This window comes from Grampus griseus (genome assembly GCF_964374135.1).
Source record: "Grampus griseus genome assembly, chromosome: 9".
NCBI classification, from domain to species: domain Eukaryota; kingdom Metazoa; phylum Chordata; class Mammalia; order Artiodactyla; family Delphinidae; genus Grampus; species Grampus griseus.
The window spans coordinates 57,884,402-57,904,110 of record NC_139003.1 but is presented as its reverse complement, the minus strand read 5'-3'; the positions used below and the strand labels follow the sequence as shown (position 1 = coordinate 57,904,110).

Sequence of the window (19,709 nt, the reverse complement as noted above, 5' to 3'; positions counted from 1 at the left end):
ACAGCTTAGCAATTCTCTTTCTTAGAGTGCCATTAAAAGCTACTTCTGCCTGGGGAAAATGATATACATTTTGTACGTAAATAAATTTACAAGAACAAGCAAAGCCATTTCATATTTTAGCCTAATACCAGCTGTTAGACATCTTCCACGTAACATAATTCATGGAGAAAACATACAAGCAACATACAGGCAAAAAATATGATTTGAAGACCTTGGATTATTTGTTCGCATGTAGTTTATTACTAATTACTTAAAAGTGCCAAGAAAAATGGAAAACTGTTTTTCTGGATAAGTAAAAGTCATACTCAGCAAGAGCTTGATCAGAAAATGAGACAACTGGCTACCAAAATACGTATAAAATTATGACTTGGGTCTGGAATTAAAACCAAGGACATTTCTAAAATCAGTATCAAGGGGGTGGGGGTAGAAGTGATCCAAAAAGGTAATTCCTCTCTAATCACTGAAAAGAACAAAAGAAACCACATTTTAATAAACAGGTCAGGAAATAAAAGGTGGGGAAGAGACTAAACTGTAAGAAATAATTCAACTGCCTTCTTTAATTAAATTTTCAATAATTTTCATGAAAGAATATAGATATATTCACAGACTCAAGTTACCAAAGATGTGGCAAATTACTGCAATTTCTAAATAAGTAGCTTTACAACTTTCATATGGAGCCCAACTTTTATATTATCTTGCAACTAATTACAAGCTTGGGCAACCACTCAAAGCAGAAATAAAGTTAAAGCAAAATGAATACTCTCCCTCTTCAACTTTCACAGCCATATCTCATGCAACCATACTTTAATAACTGTTTCTGGTTACTTAGAAACTGTCATTATCTTACCAGGCAATAGACTGAGATTTTCCAAATGAAAGAGAGCACAACAGCTTCAGCAAGCCAGAGCAGGGGCCAGAAAAGATGACAATCTGTAATGGAATCACTCAGCTTTCATTTATAACTGCTAACTTGAAGGATTTTACCTATAAATAAATTATGCAATCATTATACATGTACAAATATTATCCCATCATCCCAACTTGGACCTTGAGATGTGGGGAGAGTGAACAGGAAAGGGGAAGGAGCATGGGTGAGGGACATCAAAGATTACTAACACAATGGGCTTCCCTGGTGGCACAGTGGTTGAGAATCTGCTTGCCAATGCAGGGGACACGGGTTCGAGCCCTGGTCCAGGCTTATCCCACATGTTGCGGAGCAACTAAGCCCGTGCGCCACAACTACTGAGCCTGCGTTCTAGAGCTCGCACGCCTAGAGCCTGTGCTCCACAACAAGAGAAGCCACCACAATGAGAAGCCTGCGCACCGCAACGAAGAGTAGCCCCCGCTCGCCGCAACTAGAGAAAAGCTTGTGCACAGCAACAAAGACCCGACACAGCCATAAATAAATTAATTAATTAAAAAAAAGATTACTAACACTGATTATGTGCCAGGCAGTGTGACAGTCCTGGAGACACAACCATAAAACAAAGTCCCTGCCTTTAAAGTTTAAACAAACTTTGTTAAGAAGATCATATGTCAGCAGGATCTGAATCCAGGTCTGATTCCAAACCATGTGGTCTTTTTTCTACTACTACTGCTACTACTACTACATTCTGTCCCAAAAGGAAGAACCCCTTTGGCAGGTTTTCTAAGAATGACAGGGGCAGAACAACTCTTCCACTAAGGTGTGTGGGGAAATTGAGGGTTTTTTCCCCCTGAAACAGCTTCAGAGGGTACAACCAAATAAGAAAACCTGATTGTGATAGTTAATTTTATGTGTCAACTTGGCTGGGCCATGGTGCCCAGATACTTGGTCAAACATTATTCTGGATATTTCTGCAAGGACATATTTTTTTAATTAATTAATTATTTTTGGCTACATTGGATCTTCGTTGCTGTGCACATGGGCTTTCTCTAGTTGCAGCAAGCGGGGGCTACTCTTTGTTGCGGTGCACGGGCTTCTCAATGTGGTGGCTTCTCTTGTTGCGGAGCATGGGCTGGAGGCACGCGAGCTTCAACAGTTGTGGCACACAGGCTCAGTAGTTGTGGCTCGCGGGCTCTAGAGCGCAGGCTCAGTAGTTGTGGCACATGGGCTTAGTTGCTCTGCGGCATGTGGGATCTTCCCAGACCGGGGCTCGAACCCGTGTCCCCTGCATTGGCAGTTAGATGCTAAACCACTGCACCACCAGGGAAGTCCCTGCAAGGATATTTTTGATTGAGATTAACATTTAAACTGGTTGACTTTAAGTAAAGCAGCTTGCCCTCCATAATGTGGGTGGGCCTCATCCAATCAGTTGAAGGCCTGAATAGAACAAGACTGACTTCCCCTAAGCAAAAAGAAATTCTCCAGCAGACAGCCTCTGAACTTATACCCTGAGCCTCTAGCCTGGGTCCTTCCCTAGGTCTCCACTTTGACAGCTTTTAGACTTAAACTGCAACATCAGTTCTTCCCTGGGTCTCCAGCCCACCAGCCCACCCTGCAGATCTTGGACTTGCCAGCCTCCATAATCATGTGAGCCAAATCCTTAAACATCTCTATTTCTATCTTTCTCTTTTTCTCTCTCTCCCTCTCTCCCTCGATATCTATCTATACACACACATACACAAATACACACATACACACATCGTATTGGTTCTGTTTCTCTGGAGAACACTGACTAATATATTACTTAAACATTAAATACATGACATGGAAAAAAGACAACTAAAAAAGTATTTTGTATCAATATTTACAGCTTATTTCCACCATCCTCCAGTGAGAGGGATCAACTACTCAGTCAATGATTCATTTCTAGATTAAGGGCAAGAATTTCACAAAACAATAAGTGCCAAACCCAAGTAACTTCAAGGTAAAACTTCTAATTGCTACTTCTACAAGTGGAGCAATCTACTGAGAGCTCTCTAGTTCCTTAAATATATTACTCACAGAACTCATTATTCAGAGAAGGAACCAGCAACATAAAAATTCCACAAGCATCACAGTCCCCAATGGAAAAACACAAGTCTCATCTCAAACTTGGTTGAGTACCTAATAATGTTGCCCTCTTTCCTTTAAATAATACTTACAATTATGTATGTAATACATATCTAAGTAGTACTATTATAGATTCAGTATTCAATAAAGTACAAACAGAATTTATTAGCCATATCACAGTAAGGTTTAAGTATACTTAATGAAAAATGATAATGCAGCACCAGATTATATAGTAAGGCAGTTTAAAGGACTTCACCAGAACTTATAAAATGCTGGAATTGCTTGAAACTGTAAGATTTATCAGCTGATCTAATTAGGCCAAAAGCAACACTTTAACATTCTGATTTCAGAAAACTCTGCCACCCCCAAAAATATTTTTCTTATCATTTATATACTACCAAAACTTTTCATAGGTGCAACACTATCCAGTGCATGAGGGTAACTGACCCTTTGATGCTAACTAAAAATATTATATACTACCATATACTCTAATCATATATCAAATCAATCTTTTCAGCTAAAACTTTTGTTAAGAATAACAACAGGAAACTACATATTGGCTGGTGTTTTAGAAAACATATTCAAAAGGATGCTGTGGAGACCTAGGACACAAAATCCCATTTTTAACTGAGTGCATGCAAGTGTTTTCATAGGATTACATACAGGCAAGATACTAAACTTGACATCTCTACTCTCAGCTTCTGAAAGACAAAGCCTGTTAAGGCTCAATAATTTAATAGACCCAAAAGAAATATGTGATCTCACAAGGGAGAATTCTTAGGCTTTCTTTCAACAAATTTGTATTATTTTGAGTAAGACTATGCATTAATATATTTTTCACTTCAGATCCAGAATATATGCCCAGTTTTTAAAAGCACATTTTAAGTAACACGTTAGGATATCATACAGACAACAGCAACTCAAAGAAAATATCTAACACCTATGCAAGTATTATCATCATAATTTAAAATTCATTAGAAAGTCCTGCCCCACATAATACTTACAAGCTTAGCCACAAATATGGGATCAATTTTACCAAGGATTAGAAAGTATGCGCTTAAGGAATTCAACTGTCAAAAGTTCACTCATTTTCTTAAACCAACACCTTCTTCAGTATTCCATAAATTTATACCCCTAAATTTTTCTCTGTGACCTCCAAAGAAAATTACATTAAAAATTAATTACTAGAATCACAGGCAGTATTTTTTTAAGTTTTTGTCAATTTTAGAGTTGTTAGGGACTTCCCTGGCGGTCCAGTGGTTAAGACTCTGCGCTTCCACTGCAGGGGATGTGGGTTTCATCCCTGGTCAGAGGAACTAAGATCCTGCATGCCACGTGGCACGGCCAAAAAAATTAAAAATAAATAAAATAAACAAACAAAAAAATAGAGTTGGTATTGCTGATTGTTCCAAATGTGTCCCCCGTTTCTTTTTCTTTATAATTAAAGTAATATATCATCATTGTAGAAAATTTAGTAAATCTAGAAAAATTAAAATAATTTTATAAACATCACCTTTATTCTCTGCATCCAGAAATTACCAGAGTTAAAATTTTGCTATATGCACTTTCAGTCTTTGCTCAGTCTTTTAGTTTTAAAACTAAAATTGTGATAAAAATGCATATTAAATATTTAACCAGTCTTTTTATTCTATAGTATATTGCAAAATATTTCTCATATTTAAAAATTTTAGAAAACTTGATTTATAACAGCTTTATCTTATTACACTATATGTATATATATACATATCATAATGAATTTAACCATTCCCCTGTTATTGAATATGTGAGTTCTTTTAACTTTCTACCAAGAGAAATAACACTTTGATATACTCCTTACTAACAATCATTGACAAAAAAAGGCAGTAAACACCACCCAAAATTCATATCCAAAAATTGCCTGTAAACACAAGAAAACATTCAACCTCACCAATAAATCAACATAATACATAGAAATTATGAGAAACCTAATAAGCTGAAAACTATAAAGCATATATATAATACCAAGTGCTAGTACAGGGATTGTGAGAAAACCATTCCAGTGCAATGCTAATTATAAACTGATAAAATCTTTTTGAATAATAATTCAGGCTGTGTGTATCAAAGGCTTTAAAATATTTGAGGACTCTATCCTAAATAAATAATCATAGATAATTCTAGATGCTGACCAAGAAATATAGGGTTAATTCCCTTTCGACGTTAATTTAACATTGAAACAAAACATAATGTGTTATGCACATGTATCAAAAGTCAATGAAGGGCTTCCCTGGTGGCGCAGTGGTTGAGAGTCCGCCTGCCAATGCAGGGGACACGGGTTTGTGCCCCGGTCCGGGAAGATCCCACATGCCGCGGAGCGCCTGGGCCCGTGAGCCATGGCCGCTGAGCCTGCGCGTCCGGAGCCTGTGCTCCACAACGGGAGAGGCCACAACAGTGAAAGGCCCGCGTACCGCAAAAAAAAAAAAAAAAGAAAAAGTCAATGAAGACCTGAACTATATATTAACATTCTTGTATTCTGCTTTCCCTATTGTATCACAGATTTTCATTTCTGGCTCAGCTTTTATGTTTCATAAGATTTGTGTGTTTGTTTGTTTGTTTTGCGGTACGCGGGCCTCTCACTGCCGTGGCCTCTCCCGTTGCGGAGCACAGGCTCCTCAGCGGCCATGGCTCACGGGCCCAGCCGCTCTGCGACTTGTGGGATCTTCCTGGACCGGGGCACGAACCCGTGTCCCCTTCATTGGCAGGCTGACTCTCAACCACTGCGCCACCAGGGAAGCCCTGTGTGTTTGTTTTAATGTTCAGTGATCAGTCTTAAAATTTCTAAGAGGAAATGTACGCTTTGGGCACTCATATGTTAAAACCGATGCACTGGGAATTTCCTGGCGGTCCAGTGGTTAGAATTCCATGCTTCCACTGCAGGGGGGCATGGGTTTGATCCCTGGTTGGGGAGCTAAGATCCTGCAAGCCGTGCAGCCCGGCCAAAAAATAATAATAATAATTACGTTTTACATATTGGTGCACAAGATGATAGTCAAACACCCTATAGTAAGTTTCGCCTTTCCTCTGAGGAATGGTTTCTTTTCTTTTAATTTTTTTTATTGAAGTATAGTTCATTTACAGTATTACATTAGTTTCACATGTAAAACATAGTGATTCAATATTTTTATAGATTCTGCTCCATTTAAAGTTATTACAAAATAATGGCTATATTTCTCTGTGCTGTACAATGTAATTTCCTTCTTTACTTATTTTATACATAAATAAGTTTGTATCTCTAGGAATGGGTTCTTTAAAAAAAATACAATAGTTGATTCATAATGAAAAGTGTGAATTTATGTCTGTTTCTTTCTTACAAAACAACTTTGCACATACATTTTATCTGAAACAAGTGCTTAGTAAAAAGAACCCATCAATACAGCACTGACTCACAAGTAGACCTTAAAAACCAACCAATAAACCTGTTTTTCTCCCTCCTCTATTGAGGTCGCTTACAGTGAAGGAAAACCCTTCAAAAGCCTGAATAGGCACCTTTCACTTTGAGTACTATTTAAAATCCTTGTATCAAGATGAGACAAATTTTGCAGTATGAATGTACCCTCCACGAAGCTCTATCCTGACATATGTTCTGACAGAAGAGAAGTAAAAAGCAACTTTTGGAGAAGAGATCTGAAGTGGAAGAAAGGGAAAGGTCCCCCTCACTGGACCGTGACAGACTCAAGGCACAAAGCCATACAGTTTCTCAGGATCATACCAGTCTAAAAGCATCAAGGGAGAAACACCAAATACCTACTCTCGAAGCCTCTCACCTGGACTCTCCCAGGTCACCATTCTGTTTATCTTTCTGACCCTTGTCAACTACTATGTGTCCCAACCTAGCCCACTGTATTTCATCTGGCACAGAAAATAATGTGGAAGATTAGCTTTCCCCAGAACAAAACTCATTCATTATCTGACTTAAAAAAAGAGAGAAAGAGGATAACATGTCTGTGAGCCGGTGCATTTAAAACCACTTTTCTTCACACATAAATATATATGGAATAGTTTTGACTGTACAAACTCTTTTTTTAGTCCCTCTGAAATATATTAAATAAGCAACAAGACTTTGGTCCTCCTAAAATATAAAATTTCCAACTATCTTTATATACTCTGCCTATTTCATTGTCCTTTTTGTAAGGATAGGGGCCTGAGAAAGAGAGAGCAAGTTTGGCTAAAAAATTGGGAATCGTGCAAAAGGTTATCAATGTCTCAATCATGTTGAACAGTGCTGTGAAGCTATTTCCAGAACAACAGTGAGTGAAGCAATTAATATGTCAGCAACTATATTACAAAACATTTCTTTTTTTATTCGTAGGTTCCTCAGCAAGGTATTTCAATATATAGTTCAAGCCACACTTTCAAAAGTCGAGTTGCTCTAAAAGCCACTTTATCAAAATGTACTCCGTTGGATTTAACCTTTTAATCATCTTAAAGTTTCTACTATAATCTACAGCATATATAACATTCCCAAGAGCAATTTAATATAACTTCTTCATTTTGAAATTTCAACAAAAGATGTTCAAATTTTTCCCTTTGAAATAACAGTACAAATATTTATGATAATGGTACTGTACAAATATGTTTAAGAGATAATGAAGATAACAAGAGGTTAAAGCTTAGAAGAGGTCTTAGTGATAAACTACAAGTAAGAGAGCCTCAATTACGAATAAGAAAACCAAAGCCTCAAGACGTAGGTTTGTCCAAGTTTACAGAATATCAAGAAACTTTTGGTGTTACTTTCATTATCAATTAATAATATTTAACAGTGATGTATATAATATACTTTAGTTGACAATGTGCAATAAATTAAATAAGTGCCTGCCCAAAATGACTTATCTCATACACGGTTATATTATAGATAATAGCAAGTATGGCATATAAAATCTATATTGAAGTACTGAAGGAGGAGGAGAATTTTTAAAATAAAGAGTGAAGTCTGTCCATGAACAATTCCAATCAACATAAAAGAATACTGAAAGCAAGAACATAAGAGCAGTAGGATGGAAATAAGCATCAGGTCATTACAAAAGGGCAAGGGTCTCCGCATGCTAGAAAAGATCAATGTAAAGATGAAAATTGGCATTAGCGCTTTTGTGCCTTTAAAGATACGCTATGCTGAAGCAATCACTTAGCTTCATCAACAGCAATTTCAGATTATGTGAAGAAAAGTGCAGTGTCCCAAGGTAGGGAGTGATTCTAACCATCCTCTTTGCCCCGTACACCAGTCTTCTTCAGTTAACAAATACGCTCATCCCTTTCTGGATCCTGCTGTTACTTCAGCTTCCTGTCTTCTTTCTCTCCATGAACTGCATTAACAGGCAGGCAGCATTTGTTGTCCCCACATTGCCACTTCATCTTAAGACCATGTCACCATCCCAAAATTCCTTTATCCTTGCTCTCTAGACCTTCCTAAGGTCTGCTGCCCTCATGGTATCTTAAATTTTAACATATCTCACGCCATACTCATTGCGTCTCCTACACTCCCTTTAAAAAGCATGCCCCGGATCCCATTTATATGAACTGTCCAGAAAAGGCAAATCCACAGAGACAGAAACTAGATTAGTGTTTGCCAGAAGACGTGGGAAGAAGGGGAATTAGGAGTGACTGCTAACAGGCACAGGGTTTCTTTCTAGGGTGATGGAAATATTCTAGAATTAGATAATAGTGCTGGTTGCACAACATAGTGAATATACTGAAAACTGCTGAATTGTACACTTGAAGATGGTGAATTTTATGTTATTTGAATTTTATCTTAATAGAAAATTGCAAATTAAAAACATGAAAATAAGCAAATATAAGAGCGCACACGCACACACACACACAACATGTCCCTCCTTCTAACTTTCCTTTTGCCTTGAAAAATAATAAACTCCCCATAAGTGGAATTATTCAAGCAGAAGCTGAATGATCATCTGTCAGCAATGTGCTATTGAAGGGCTAACTGAAGTGATTGGGGCAATTACACTAGATTACCCTTAAGTATTTCTCATCTTTAGTTTCTATGTCACAAACCAAGAGGAAGAGATTAGAACCAGGGAAATTTCCTTAAGTGACCAGAAAGAAAAAATACGAAGCATTACTTGAAAAGTATTCTCCTATTCAAAATGAAAACTGTAGAATATAATGAAGCAAAAGAACAAAAATGAAATAGATCCAAAAAGAGCATAGGAAATTAAGAAAAATAGTAAATAAATTAGATAACAGCACAAAAATCAATAAATGATATTCAGAGTTTAACATAACAATATTTGTTTTGTTTATACAGAATTTATCCTGTATCTAACTGTATTTTTCTATAGAAATTCTGAAGCCTTTTTCTTTTTGAGTGGTGAAGAAGATGTTAGAAAAAAATCTAATGCAGACGAGATTTAAATCAAATTACTGCTGACCGGCATGTGACTGGATTAATAAAGTAAACAATGTATGGATCACATAATAGAAAGTTATTTTCCCCCAAATTCAGCCTCTTGTCTTCAAAGTCCATTACCCCAACACTAGCATCCTTTGTGAGGAAATTTAGAGGGGAATAAAAAATATTGTTGATGATACAAAAAGCAAGAAACTTTAAATCTTTCTACTACAAATAAATGCCAGCAAACATCTATAATAGTCTGCTGTAGAAAAGAATCTCTTTTAAATACTAAATGACCAATGTTCAGTGAAAAAAAAAAGAGGTAGACCCACGCGGTATTAGAAAAGGGGTCATTCAGTAACTATTCATTATTTGATTTTACACAGTACATTAAAATATTTGACTTATTTACCTGGTTATAAACCATAATTTATAAACCATCAAATTTTGAAAGGAAGTTCAATTTAAATGTTATCCAAATAAAAGCAAGCTATATAAGATGATGATGCTTATGCTCTCTCTAGAAGTTTTTAAATTTAGGCTTCCAACAGAATGAGAGAAATGGAATTTCTGAGTCTATCAAGAACTTCCTACTCCTGTCCTTTTATAATTAAAAACTTAGACCACTGCGCTTCCCTGGTGGCGCAGTGGATAAGCATCTGCCTGCTAATGCAGGGGACACAGGTTCAATCCCTGGTCCGGGAAGATCCCACGTGCCGCGGATCAACTAAGCCCATGTGCCACCACTGCTGAGCCTGCGCTCTAGAGCTCACAAGCCACAACTCCTGAAGCCCATGCACCTAGAGCCCGTGCTCCACAACAAGAGAAGCCACTGCAATGAGAGGCCCACGCACCGCAACGAAGAGTAGTCCCTGCTTGCCGCAACTCGAGAAAAGCCCGCGCAGCAACGAAGACCCAACACAGCCAAAAATAAATAAATAAATTTTTTAAAAAACCACTTAGACCACACAAAGAGTCCAAGATATGACTTTTTAATGACCCAAACTCCTTATGAATTTAGGGCTCATAATCCACTTTGGTATCCAGAAACAGAGTGCTTCATGCACTTTACAAATTTACACCTGTTTCATCTTCAAAGAATATGATCCCATACAACCAGCTACAGCAGACCCATCTGTAAAGCAAATCTGTTAAGTGAGATTCCCCAACATTTCGTTACAAGCCCCTTTCAGAAGCCAGAAGATTATACTTCAAAATCATACTGCAAATAGTGACCAGCAGCATCAGCACCAACTTGAGAGCTTGTTAGAAATGCAAAATCTCACCCCGGACCTACTGTTTGAGAGTTTGCTATATTCCTTGAGAATATTAAATTCTGTTATAAAGGTCAAGAAAACAAATGGCATGGATGAAACTCTAAGAAGTGATAATCACTGATGGTAAGTGAGCTAATACTCAGAGGCTCAGTTAAGTATAGATAATGAGAGCTTGTAAGGCCAAGACAAAAGTTACAAGATATGTTAAAAATAGGTAAGTTAGTAACCTGTAAGACATTCCAAAGTAGAAAATATTGTGGAACAAACAAAAGATTTACTTGTAGATAGAAAGGGGTGGAAAGACCAAGTCATTACCATACCATCTCTGCTCTGACAGGTATGCCATCTCCATATCGGCCACCCAGTATGATCCTATTCTGGGACCCACAGGTGCTCTAACCAAGAAATGCAAACAATGCCCATGGCTCATCAGCAGGCAAACTGGCAAAGCTACAGCTGTATCTAAGTGTACTTGTCCCCACTCTCTTCCATACAGCAAGTATGTATCCCAGGAAGTACGATGCCAAGGGCATCATGAGTCTGTGGAGTTCTTGCTCAAATATCAACTCTAGTCCTCATAACCACACCATCAATGGGAAAGGCTGATACAAAAGAGAGAGGGACAGGACACATGAATTTTGTGTACCCAGGACTCGGGTAGTGTGGTCCTTCCTTCCAATCTCTTTTGCACCTTAAGTGTGTTAACTTACCCCTCACTGCTTTCCTCTTGCTTCTGGCTGTGTGTTTTAAACTAATTTGATAAATCGTGTGATTCAAGCATTTAAATATGGTTGCTGAGCCTATCTATTCCATACCTCCAGGATAGCTGGGAGTGTACCTGGAGGCTAACCACTGCATCAAGGTAATTTCCTACAAAACAGCTACTGAATAAGAAATATGCATTTTAAAAGGTCCCCAGGTGATTGATATGCAAATTCAAGTTTAGAAGCACTGAGCAGGACTGTTAGAAAGAGAACGCTGCACAAAGACAGAAATTTGGATTTCAGAACTACACTCAGAACACCATCCTGAATAAAAGGCCTCGTGTACCCCCTGACAATAACTCAGAGACCCAAAAGAGGGAGAGAATGCTAAGAAACCCATTTTCAACAACTATCATGTAAGTCTCAGAGAAGCATTGCTGCCCTTGGTGACTCTCCTTTGAACACCAGCTCTGTAAAGCTCGAGGCAACTTGAGAAAACACACAGAAGAGTATAGCATTTTGTATCCCAACATTAACCCAGCAATTTCATCTTGCTGGGAATTAGGAAAATAATCTTTTTCAGATATGCTATGTTTCAAGAACACCAATCCAAAGGACATAAGGCTACCAAAAACAGAAAAAGAGTCATGACTTCCTTAACAAGATTGCAGTGATGATCTTAGAAAGATCATCCAAGAACAGAGTTGAGCAGAATGACCTAAGAAGTGACCTTAATGGCTGTACACCTCCCACCGACCACCGGTTCCTGACTTGATCAGCTCCAGTCATTTTATGTATTTATTACATTTGCATTGTTCCTGACACATAGTAAGGGCTCAATAAATGTTCTGAATTAATAGAAAAAATAATTTTAAATGTCACCCTTTCTATCTTTGATTTATCTAAGACAAATTTAATTCAATTCCTTGGTTCTGAGAAATTCCTGAGAATGAAGGTATAATTCCACATCTCAAATTAGCATCTTCCTAACACTCCCTCATTCCATATCTCGAAGTTGGATTTTACATTTTCTATTATTAATTCCATTCTAACTTTCCATGACACTATGAAACACATTAACCTATCCATTAAGAAACAATCTGACCATTTCTAAAAGTCACCAAAAATTATACATAAGGGATATACTACACAGGAAAGATCAGCTATTATTTTGATATTTTTCTAGGTTCAGATTTAAGACATCTTAGGGAAATATCTGTTTAAAACATCCATAGAAGAACTGAAATAGAAACTGAGGACATTGTTTCACACACACAAGATCTAAAACAAAAGACCAAAAGTGTTGAGAATGTTTACTCTAGTGAAGAATAAGATGAGACTATCGGGAAAAGAATGTAAAAGTTCTAAAAATCATTTCTGTAAGGAATATGCTCCCTATTACTTCTAAAATAGGGAATGTGTTTAAGTTTCAAAGGAAAAGATTTAAGTTGGAAATCATAACTTCCATTCCATAAATATATATTTATAAAAAGAATAAGGAAACACATAGGGAATGGCTGAGTGTATTCCCTTCCAAATGATCCACCAAATCCTGTTCACTCCATGCATTTAGTATAGCCAAGAACAGTTAAAGTACTCATAGGACATTAGACACTTCAGCACAGGTTTTCACACTGTGTTTCATGGGTTTTAAATACCATGTGTTTAAGAATTGAATCTACAAGCTCACAGAGGAAAGAGGGAACCTTATAGATTTTTGTGTCCTCTGCAGCTAACAGCATGAGAATAGACATATGATAAGCCTTCAATAAACATTTACTGAATTTAATTATTACCACTCTCTGAGGCAAAAATCTTAGCTGGAGAATAATCTGAACACTACCATCATCACCAGTAGAAAAGTAGCACTCAAAATTTCCAAGTGAATCCACTTACATGTTAAACAACGGGAACAAGAAAGAGTAATTGTCTTATTCATCACAAAGGGCTAAGAATGAATCTTCTGTTTGCAAACTTAATCCACTCCAACTAGTACTGTTAACTGCCCACTAAAACGCAGCACATTACCTTTCACAAATCTGATGCTTGATCCATATTCTTAATGAAATGTGTTGAACTTAAATGTATGTAATCTAGTTCGTTCCTTGTTACGTGAAATACACAGTCTATTACGTGAAAATTCAGAGGCAAAATGCTTATTGTTATAAATGGCAGAAAAAAAAAATCACTTCAATTTCAAAGTATCACACCCAAAACCTGGTTTGTTCACAAAAGAGCATCCAAATTTCAATGATAAATCCTTTAAAATCCATTAAACCTATTACTATGCAGTTACATATTGTGCAGCATAGGACCCAAATACAAGGCTGGTGCCCCATTTGGTTGCCAAATTTTCATAAACTGCTATCCCCCATTAGGGACTCAGCCACTGGTTTTAACAAACTCCCTGAAGAGTTCATTTCAGTTATTCCTGCCTTGCTCAATGCATAACAATTTAATCTTATTGCTTTCTTCCTCAGGGGTAAAAAGATGATGTTCCAAGGGGAGCACCTGCAAAGCGGATGTAAAAGATGAAATTTAGAAGCTGGCTGGATAGGCCTGAGGGAAAGGCAAGTCTAAAGAGAGTACCTACCATTGGGGGGTAGGGGAGAGAATGACAAAGGAAGGTGGCAAAGGGCAGCGGAAGAAACTTAGCTTACTTAGAAACTAGATTCACAACTCCAGTAGTTATTTCAAACATAGTTTAACTTGACATGGCCCATTCTGACCCAGAACTTTTGCTTTACACTATGAAAGAAAAGTTTGCCTGCTAACACCAGTAAATAATTTCATAGATTATTAGTTTATTTCATACTTACAGAAAGGTCATATTTATCTTTGCTAGGTAAATTATGTATCTTAAAGCCTTATATGAAAGTTTCATAAGATGGAAATAACAATAGACAGTGACTTTAGATTTTGAGGAGAAAATTTAAGAAGATACCAGATCTAATTCCAAATCTATCATATATACACACTGTGTAAGCTAAAAGCCCCTAGAAAGTGGTTTCAAACTACACATTCTGCCACGACAACCCCCCAGATTCCCCTAGGAGGGCATGCCAGCATCTTGGGGCTGAGCCGATGGACAAGTACACTTTGAAAAAGCACTCCAGGAGATTCTGATACTCAACCAAACACCTCCTGTCCCACTGCCATTATCAGCTAATAATGTTTCACCACCCGCTGCGGATGTACTTTGTGCTATTCTTCTATTCCAAATGTTAACTAAGTGAAGTCATTAGAATAGAGCGCCTGAATTCAATTGGCATTTATCCAGATTTTAAGAGGTAAAAATAAATCCATGAATGGCAAATCAATTTAACATCTTTTCACACAATTTCATTTTAAAGCCATATAACAAATTCTGAACTCAAAGCTATTTAGAGTCATAGCTTTCCAATTAAAGTATTTAAGTCCGCTAACGTATTTCCACGAATCCAACATTCACTACCAAGTAGCAGTACAAAAAAAAAAGTTCCAACATTCCTCACAATCCACTTACACTTAAGAAAGGGATAACTCGGATTTTTTAAGCACGTAAATAAAGAATATTATTTCAAGGTTATCATAACTCTCCCTTTGTACATTATACCTCATATCCTACAGTGTTTCGATTCAGATAATTTTATTATTCATGGGTAATTTCAAGTAAAACTAGTTAAAGAAGTAATTCTATTTCAAACTAACACTCCTGGTTTTCAGTGTTCATATTATTCATACACCCGTCCATTGGAATGTCTCTCAAAATCCCCAAACTTCTTCAACTTCAGTATTACTCAGTACTGGTTTATACAACTATAAAGCACATCAGGAAATAATATCTCTCAAACTCCAAACTTTTAAAATCACCTGACAACATGTGTATATCAACAACCTTGAATTCTTTATAGCTGTCAAAGCTAGTCTACATACAGTCAGGCCCAAATACTAAAAAACAAACAAACAAACAAACAAAAAACTTAGAAAAAACTTCAAAAACAAACTGAGAAAACATACTCACCTTAATTGGAGCACTACTAAACTTAATTTTCCTATTTGCCGGGATGTCTTCTTCTTCTGGCAATCCAACGATTTCTGAGTATTCCATATCAGGTTGATAGTAATTGTTTTCATCACTATCTTCCTGCTCATCCTGTTCAGTGCCTGTTTCTCCCCAGTCTGAATTATACCTGGATCTCACCCTATATATATTATAGTCACTGTGCATGTAAACATGGGAGCTCCCAAAATTATTTGAATCTTCGAATACTTCCTTTCCACATCTGAATCTAGATGCATCAGCAGAGGTAAAATCACCACCTGCAAGTTCTTTCTTCTGTTGCATTGCTGCCTCACTCCCAACCAAATGAGCTTCTGCGTCTTCTGAAGGTTCGTTTTGTGGTGAAGGGATTTCAGGCTCTGTAACTGCCTTGTTTTCAGCACAAGGTCCTTCAGGAATGTCTCTGTCAATTCTGTCAGGAGTCTCTTGGTTAGATGTGGAGTCCTCGGCTTCCTTGCTCTGCTGTGCCTCTTCACTGGGCACTGAAGCTAGAGAGGTACTTTTCGAAGCCACTTCTAGTACTGGAGTTGTATTACTCTTCTGAGCATCCTCTGCATCGTCACTGTGTTTGCTTGGAGGAGACCAAGAATTAGAATCCTTAAGGTGCCCGAAGGTGTCAAGATTTGTAACAGTAACCGATGGTAAATTCAGGGGATAATGCCCCGTCACTGAGTATGCACTGTTCTCAGCCTTCTCAGAAATGATGGCACTGGGGGAATCGGTGTTCTCCAATACTGCACTCAGTTGACTCACAGTTGGGGAGACAGCCTCCGTCCGGGAGCTAAGGCTGTCCAAGGAATCAGTACTGCCTCTGTTGGACTTAGAACCACCCCATTCATCCTGAGGTTCACTCCCTCCAGTTTTCTCCTTCTTTGGGGAATAGCGGTTGTTCTGTCCTGATTCATGCACACTTCTCTCAAACATCTTGCGAGTTTCTGTGAACTTAGAATATGAAGGGCCATCGTACATTGTGTCAAATCTACTAATTCGTTCTGAAACAGAGGACTCCAACTTAACAACTGAGCCATCTGTTTTTTCCAGAAATTCTTTGGGCTTCATTCGCCTCTGAGGGGATGAAGATCCACCTTTCCCCCTTGTTTTGGCAATGACTGCAGCATTCTCACTGGGTTCCATACCCATCTGCATAAATAGATTTTTAATTCTGTTGACATTGGAGCCATATTTCCTTCCCCTGCTCTGCTGGGATCCCTCACCTTCTTTTGTTTTTTGTTCCCCATCTGACTTGGGTTTGTCAAAGGTACTTTTCAGTGCCTGGAACTCAGTTCTATATGCATTCCTGTGAGGAGAGGCACTTCTGAGAGTGGTACGTTCACCTGAAGACTCGGTTTTCAACATTTTTACTTCAGGGGTGAAAAGCCAGTGTTCATAATGATCAGGAAAAAAAAAACAAAAAAACCCCACAAAACACCTCTCTTCTCTAATCACCAGTATCTGGTCAAGAAAAAGTACCTCTCAAATGGCATACTGTGTCAGTGATCCTCCCAACAGGTGTATTAGGAAATTATGCAGTCAAGAGTTACACAAAATGGCTTTTTCAAAGCAAGACTAGAGGTTCATCTGTAATAGAAAAGAACGAATTTCTGAATTCATTTACTTATTTGAATTTACGGTTAGTCAACTATTATACATTTTTTTTCCAAAGTGGCTTGGCCACATGTCAAATAAGAAGAAATTACATATTGAAATGGGAATTTCAAAGCCAAGAATTTAAAAGTTATAACTCTGATTGGTCTTTGGTAACAAAGTTGTTTCAAACATAACTTGAGATCCCTACCAAAATCACACACATACACACATACAAGTGACACATAAGTACACTTCAAAGCAATACTTTAGCCCAAGTTTTGGTTGGTTTTGTGAATGACCTTAAAAGAAACCAGCAGTTCCTAGATCTTTAAGAAATCATCAAACTGTCCAGAAAAATGAAATTCACTTGAGATTCTCCACATCAGGTAGAACTTATTCTTTCTATACAAGCACAATTGAAAGTTCAGAATCTGTTTACAAACTCCAAAACGTGTCTACAGAGGCTTATTTCACTCTTTCTGGTCCAATATTCTCATCTACAGCATCCCCAAAACAACACTTGTGCAATTTCAGACCAAAACAAACAGAAGAAAGTTCTTAAATGGCAGTAAGTTTCACTCTAAGTTCAGAACCACATCAAATATTTGGAAGTTTCCTAAGAGTGAACATTACTAATTATAGAGTGGGATACAGGATATCATGGGAATAAATGTATGAGAACGTGAGGATCAGAAAATAAAGGACCATGAAACCACTTTTCATAGCCCTGATTTGTTTATTACACTTGCCTCTAACTTACTACAAGCTCAGAATACAACGCAATACGTGCTGGCTGGTCTCCTCTAGCCCACAGCTGTATTTCACATCAATATGCCAGCAAGCAAATACTTCAAGATCCGCTGAGGAGCAGATGTTGTAGTTCTAAAGATTTTTCATTTTGTTTTTGTTTTGTTTTTTAATATTAGGCGGAGCCCTATCACCCTCACGCACCATCAGACGAGGAAGCACACACTTTCACTTAAACCGTCTCCAGACTCGGCTCCTGGCCCAGCACGCATGCATGGCCCATGCAGACAAACAAGAAAGGCTTCAGAGTGTGGTGCCTGTTTTTTTTGTCAAGCTTCGACAATCTCCTTCTACCCTGACATTTGTTTAAGCCATACACACCCTCCCCTCCCCCCCAACAACCCCCCCAACTCCCTCCCCCGCCAATTCGAACCCGAAGGGGCGGGGGGCGGGGGCGCTGGGGCCGCCGGGGTATTCAAAACCTGCCCTCACAAAAGACAAACATAAATAACACCAACTTGAGAGACAGCCGATTCCCGAGCCTGGTTCGGGACGCAATCCCTCGGCCCCGGGCAGGGGCAGGGCCGGGAGAGCAGGTGACGCCAAGCGCTATGGTAGGAGGTCGCTGTCTAGCTTTGTGCCAAGAAGCACCTGAAGTCCTAACACATTGGCTGTGGCTCCCGGCGGCTGCCAGGCGGATCCCAGTGTGGCATGGGGAGAGCCGAGCTCCCCGTCCACATTAAAAAAAAGAAGAAGAAAAAAATTTACGGGGTAATACTAATAAATCCCTTTGTTTTTCCTCCCAGTGTGCCAGGAAACAATAGATCCCACCGATACTGCCTCAGATCCTCAACCTAACGCTCCCCAACCGCAGCCCTCCCCCACCCTCAGCCTGCAACTCAGCCTTTGTACTTCCCGATTTTTTCCTCCTCATCTCCACCCTCCCCAGCTCCTCGCCCCGCGCACATCCTCCCCCTTACCCGAGCGGGAGCCGCCGCCGGTGGGGAGGGTCGGGCGGCCGCGGCTCCCACCTCCGCCTCCGAGGCGCCCCCCGCCCCACGGTGGCCGCGGCTCGGCTCGGCGCCGGCCCGCTCGCTGCCCCTCCACCCGCTCCTCCCGGCGCAGCGCGATGGGCGGCTGCGGCGGCCGCTTCCACGCGCGCCGCGGCCCCCCACGCGCGCCCGGCCCGCGGCGGGCGGCCCCGGGAGGCGCGCTACGCTCCCTAACGCCATTGCGGGCGGGCGGCGGCCCGGGCCCCGACGAATTCGCACACTCAGGCCGACCTGGGGAGGGGGTCCCAGCCCGGGCAGGGGCTTCGCCCACGTGCGGTCGCCCGCGCCGGGCCGTTTGGCTGGCGGCGTAGCGGGGGTGTAACGGGGGAGAGGCCGCGGGGGTGAGGAAGGCCCGGGGTAACAGGTGCCTCACCTCGGCTGATGGGATTAACTCTAGGGCCGCAGAGAGAGGGAGCCCGGCAGCAAAATCCCAGGAGAGGGAGAGAGAGGGAGCCTCTGGCGGCCAACGGAGGGCGAAAAGCACCGGCCCGAGGCGAGGCCGCCCCACCCCCTCGGCCGTGGGCGAGGGGCCCCTCGGGCCTGGGGCAAATCCTGCCCTTCAGCTCGGGTCCTGGTTTCGCGAGAACTGGGTTCTTGGGCTGTCTGTTGCTGGGGCCCCACAAAGTCTGCCGTTAACTCCGTGACCCCAGGGCATCCAAAACCCTGGGCCACGCTCCTGGCAGGGAAGGCCGGCACCTAGGCCCAGATCCAGAGTGGCCTCCACTCCTCCGCTTAGGCCACTTGTACTTCGCCTAATACCCACCTTAACCTTCCGCTGCTAAAAGGAAAGAGGTGAGGAAATCTTCTGACTTTCTTATCAGGAAAGAGCTTTTCAGACTCCCCTTTTATAAATGCTCAGTTACCCCCTCCTTTCCCCATCAAAAATTTCGGAAGTGTTACAGCCTTACTGCAAAATATAAAACCAATCATAACCGTCAATATAG

At 39.9% G+C, this 19,709-nt stretch overlaps 1 protein-coding gene across 5 annotated transcripts in view; it reads right to left on the bottom strand.

Annotated features, from left to right (window-relative positions):
- Positions 1-16,735, bottom strand: part of PPP1R9A (protein phosphatase 1 regulatory subunit 9A) — a gene marked incomplete at both ends in the record, with an annotated part of 320,087 nt that extends 303,352 nt beyond the window's left edge. For all 5 annotated transcript variants that reach the window (XM_082662101.1, XM_082662103.1, XM_082662102.1 and 2 more), the window contains one exon: positions 15,341-16,735. In XM_082662101.1, coding sequence (XP_082518227.1) covers positions 15,341-16,735 — 1,395 coding nt within the window. The remainder of the gene's footprint in view (positions 1-15,340) is intronic.
- Positions 16,736-19,709: the final 2,974 nt, after the last annotated feature.